Source organism: Spinacia oleracea, chromosome 2 (assembly GCF_020520425.1).
Source record: "Spinacia oleracea cultivar Varoflay chromosome 2, BTI_SOV_V1, whole genome shotgun sequence".
NCBI lineage: Eukaryota > Viridiplantae > Streptophyta > Magnoliopsida > Caryophyllales > Amaranthaceae > Spinacia > Spinacia oleracea.
This window is the reverse complement of record NC_079488.1, coordinates 109610325-109614798: the sequence shown is the minus strand read 5'-3', so window position 1 is coordinate 109614798 and position 4474 is coordinate 109610325. Positions and strand designations below refer to the sequence as shown.

Below are 4474 nucleotides of genomic sequence, written 5' to 3'. Positions count from 1 at the left end.
CACCACTACGTGGATCTCCTCCAGTGGTTTTTGGCTCGGGAGGACAACTACAAATTGTCGTCCAACTGGCTCCCGAACCTCAACTATATCTTGCGGGAGGACATTCTTGCTGTTGCCGGTCTCAGCAGGATTTTTGACAGGGGTAGGTGTCTTTCGGCTGGGACCGTGCTTTAGTAAGTTTGTCCTCCTCCTTTTTGGTCTCGTTTTACTGATTTCGTTTTGTGCTTTGTTTCTGCAGAGTACGGTTTTAGCTGTGTTGATCCTGTGGTCTTGGGTATTTCTTTGGATCTGAAGACCATTCACGACTCGGCCCCTGATTATAAGTTCGGGAAGGAGAATCCTCGCAATCCTCGCTTGAAGGATTACGTGCTGTCTCCGTCGGGTGTCGCTCGGATATCTGAAGTTCGAGCTGATCCGTGGGATTCTGCCTCTTCTCCCGAAGCTGTTCCAGTGAAAGTCGTGCTCCCTGATTTGAGGACAACCTCGGATCCGGTGAGTGTTTCTAATCTCGAAGTCTTTTGCTTGTCTTTCTTTTTGGTTGGCCGTCGGCTAACGTCTTGGTCCTGGACCATCTTTTTAGGGTCCTGGGACTGACGCTGTGCCGCGTGCCGTTCCTTCGGTTTCATCTCCGGCTCGGATAGATATCTCTTTATCTAGGAACCGGGTACTTCGCGATTTTTCTTTATTCCTTCCTTTGTCTTGTTTTACATTTATTGACCCTTGGTTTCTTCTGTTTAGGATCAGCGCAAAAGGAAGAGCAGCACTCTTTTGAGGCCTTCTGCGCATCCGAAGAAGGCGAAAGCTGATCAGTCTTCGGAGAGGGTATTTGTTCTGACTTAGAGCTTTTGTGATCTGTTCCCTCTTTTTCTGAAACTGACCTTTGAGCGTTTGCCCTGTAGGAAGTGGTTTCGGAAGTCATGCCTCCTCCCAAAAATCTCCTTCACTTCATGCCCTTGCCCGGGCAGAAGTTGAAGAGTGTGGTGGTTGCGGAACCGCCTCCTGTGGACCAACCGCTGGCTGAGGAAGATACCATCCCTTCTCCGCTGAAGCCGTCTGCTGCTTTAGGGATCGAGATCCAGGATATAACCAAGGTGATGGAGGCAATTGAAGCCGACCTTGTTCCTGGCTCGGATGTCCCTATTGTGGCCGAGCAGAAGGAAGAAGCTGCTGACGTTTCTCTCGAAAGGGAGAAAAGTCCGGATAAGGAGATGGTGGATCTCACCGAAGCTCACGCAGAGGTTCCCGAAGCTGAGAAGGAGGTCCCTTCTGCTGAGGAGGAGCAACCCGAGCAGGGTCTGACGAGGAAGAGGCGTCATTCGACCTTGGGCTCCACTTCGACCTCGGCCCTGGATAGACTGATCCACGCTGACCCTTGCTCGGATGTTCCGCTGAAACGGATCCCCGAGGAGGTAAGGGAGGCGATGGCTCGCTATGCCAGAGCTCCGGTTTTGGGGGAGAACCCCATGGCTCACGTGGGATCTTTGGTGGGTCCCGAAGCTGCACGGGAGAATCTTCTTCGGGCCAACCCGCAGTGGAGGGTGAAGGAAATAATGCCCTTGGTCCAAGTATGCATTCTATGTTAAGTCTAATAAATGCGGTTCAGTATTAATTAACAAGTTAATAATTCAGTGAGATCAAGTGAGCTGAATGCCTAGCTAGAGGCCGCTTCAGTTCAAGTGGAATTAATGATATTAATCCACAGCTTACTCTTGACTGAACCCGTAGGGTCACACAAATAGTACGTAAACGGATCAAGTATTTAATGGCATTAAATACTCCATCTATGAATATTCGGAACCGACGGATCTTGGTTTCAGTGGGAGCTAAGATCGTCACAGGCAAGAAATGAATACTCCGGAAACGATGATATTGCCGGAAACGGAAATATGGATCGTATCGGAAATATGAATATTATCCAAGTCGTAGATGTTGCCGGAAACGGAAACATGGTACGTATCGGAAAATATTATTGGAAATGGAAATATTACCAGAATTGGAAATATTGCCGGAAACGGAAATATTGTCAGAATCGGAAATATTACCGGAATCGGAAAATAATTCCGGAAACGGAAATATTAAATATTTGTTCGAAACGGAAATTAATTCCGGAATCGGAAATATTAAATATTGTTCGTATCGGAAATAGATTCCGGAAATGGAAATTTAATCGGAAGCGTATCGTACGAATTAGCATCGGACGAGGCCTGCCGGACGAAGGCCCAGCACGAAGCCAGGCCATCGCCCAGCAAGCACGCACGCCACAGCCCAGCGCGCACAAGGCCGCGCATGCGTGGGCCGCAATGCGTGGGCTGCTGCTCGCACGCGCATGGGCAGCCCTTGTGGCTGCCGTGTGTGTGTGAGTTTCAGCTCATGCGAGATTCCTGAATCTGCAAGAGTCAGTGTATGATTAAATGTCTATTCCTATTGGATAAATTGATTAAGTAGAATTCATGTAGAATTCTAATTCCAATTAATTCGCATCCTACTAGGATTACGATTCCTTTTCCATAACTCTATAAATAAAGGCCTAGGGCTCATAATTTATACACAAGTTTTCAAGTATTCAAAAGTGAGTTTTTGAGAGAAAATCAAACACACATCTTGCTCAAAAGTGCCGAATTTTCTGAGTACCTTAAGGGCGATTCTAGTTGGTCAATCTTAAGGCGGATCCGGACGTGCTGTGGACTTTCTACGGAGGGACGACACTTGGAGTCCTAAAAGACTTGTTCTTGTTCGGTTCGGGCGCAGCTAGGGAAGGCACGCAACAAAGAGTATGCATCTAATTATGCTATATGATTATGTGTAAATAATATGTTTTCTGGGTTAATGGTTGTTTCCGCATGATTTATGTAAATGTCATATGTATCATAACCTAACAGTGGTATCACGAGCCCCTTATTATTTTCATAATCTAAATTGCATGAACATGGTTAAATATTACAAATTTGCAAGAATTAAAAGGGGTGATTAATTTTCGTGATTGTTAATTAATTGCAAATTGCGTTTATTTAATTATATGTACGCAGTTTTTCGGCAGTTTCTTCATTACTCATCCGAATTGAGTGATTTTTGTGTCAATTCCGTATGTAAAAGGCATTCTAAAATTTTGACAAAAATAGTATTTTTCTGCCGAACCCAGAATTCTCAAATTCGAAGCCTAACTATGACTTTTCGAAGGTTTTAGTTTTTCGGATGCAAAATTTCGTAAATTTAAGATGTTAAATTAAATATTTGCGATTCCTGTTGATAAATCTTGAATTTTTGATTGACCTACTGCATATGTTTAACAAGTTTGAATGCCTAGTCTTGTTAATTATGCAATCTAATTTGTAATTATGATTAATTTGTTGAAAATTAGAATAATTTAGAATTAATTTGATTTTCATAATTAATTGTAATTTAATTAGAAACCTATGATTAAAAAACCACCATAAAAATTGTAAATTTACGATAAATTTTAAATTTTTATGACCTAGACTTGAATCCATATCAATCGGAAATCAATTGGATAATAAATTTTCGATTTTTCGCCCTAAAATTATGAAATTAATAATATTTATTAATTTGTCATTAATTTTAAATATAAATTTTAAATTTTATGCGATTCGTTCAAATAACTTGCACGCACGAAGCAATGGACGCTTCGTGTTACCCTTAAGGGGTGTTGTATAATGCGGGCATGCGACGACGAGCAAGGGAGCTCGTCGCCCGTGCGGCACGAATGCAATGAGCAAGGCCGTAGTGCACGAGCACAAGGCAGCAGCCCTGCCTTGTGTCGTGTGCCACGAGCAATGAACGTATGGGCATGGGCGAGGGGCGAGCCAAGGCAGTCGCGTGTGGGCAGCAAGCGAGCTGCGCCACAGCGCGCGCTGCCTCGCATAACAGCGCGCAGCCTCGTGCGCAGCGAGCGGAAGCTCGCGTGCCACGAGCGCTGCGCACAGCATTGCTCGCGCGCACCAGCGAGCGATTGCTCGCGCGCACCAGCGAGCGATCTCGCGCGCCAGCGAGCGATGGCTCGCGCGCACCAGCGCGCGATCTCGCGCGCCAGCGAGCGATGGCTCGCACGCACCAGCGAGCGATGCAGCGCCCCAGCGAGCGATGGCTCGCGCGCACCAGCGAGCGATCTCGCGCACCAGCGAGCGCGGTAACGCGCGCGCGCTGCGAGCGATAGCTCGCGTGCGGTGGGTGCTGTGCGGAGGCTTGCGTATGGGACAGCAGCAGCTATGCAACGAGCGCATGGGCTGCGCGCACATGGCCAGCAATGGCTGTGTGCGTACAGCCCATGGGCGTGCAACGCGTAGGGTGTTTGCGTTTCGATTAGATCGTTTTGAATGTTTAATTTGAAAATTTCAGTTCACGTAATTTTAATTAATTTTAAAAATTAATAATTTGAATTAATTTCTTGGATTTTAATTTTGAATATTATAATTATAATAAATGGAATTTATTCTAATTATTTTACTAAAATTAAAAT

General features: G+C 45.5%; 1 protein-coding gene across 1 annotated transcript; it reads left to right on the top strand.

Annotated features, from left to right (window-relative positions):
• The first annotated feature begins 317 nt into the window (after positions 1-317).
• On the top strand, positions 318-1583 carry LOC130467174 (uncharacterized). The gene is made up of 2 exons (XM_056835601.1): positions 318-492; positions 739-1583. The coding sequence occupies exon 2, from the start codon at positions 918-920 to the stop codon at positions 1581-1583; it is 666 nt and encodes a 221-aa protein (XP_056691579.1). The 5' UTR covers positions 318-492; positions 739-917.
• The last annotated feature ends 2891 nt before the right edge of the window (positions 1584-4474 follow it).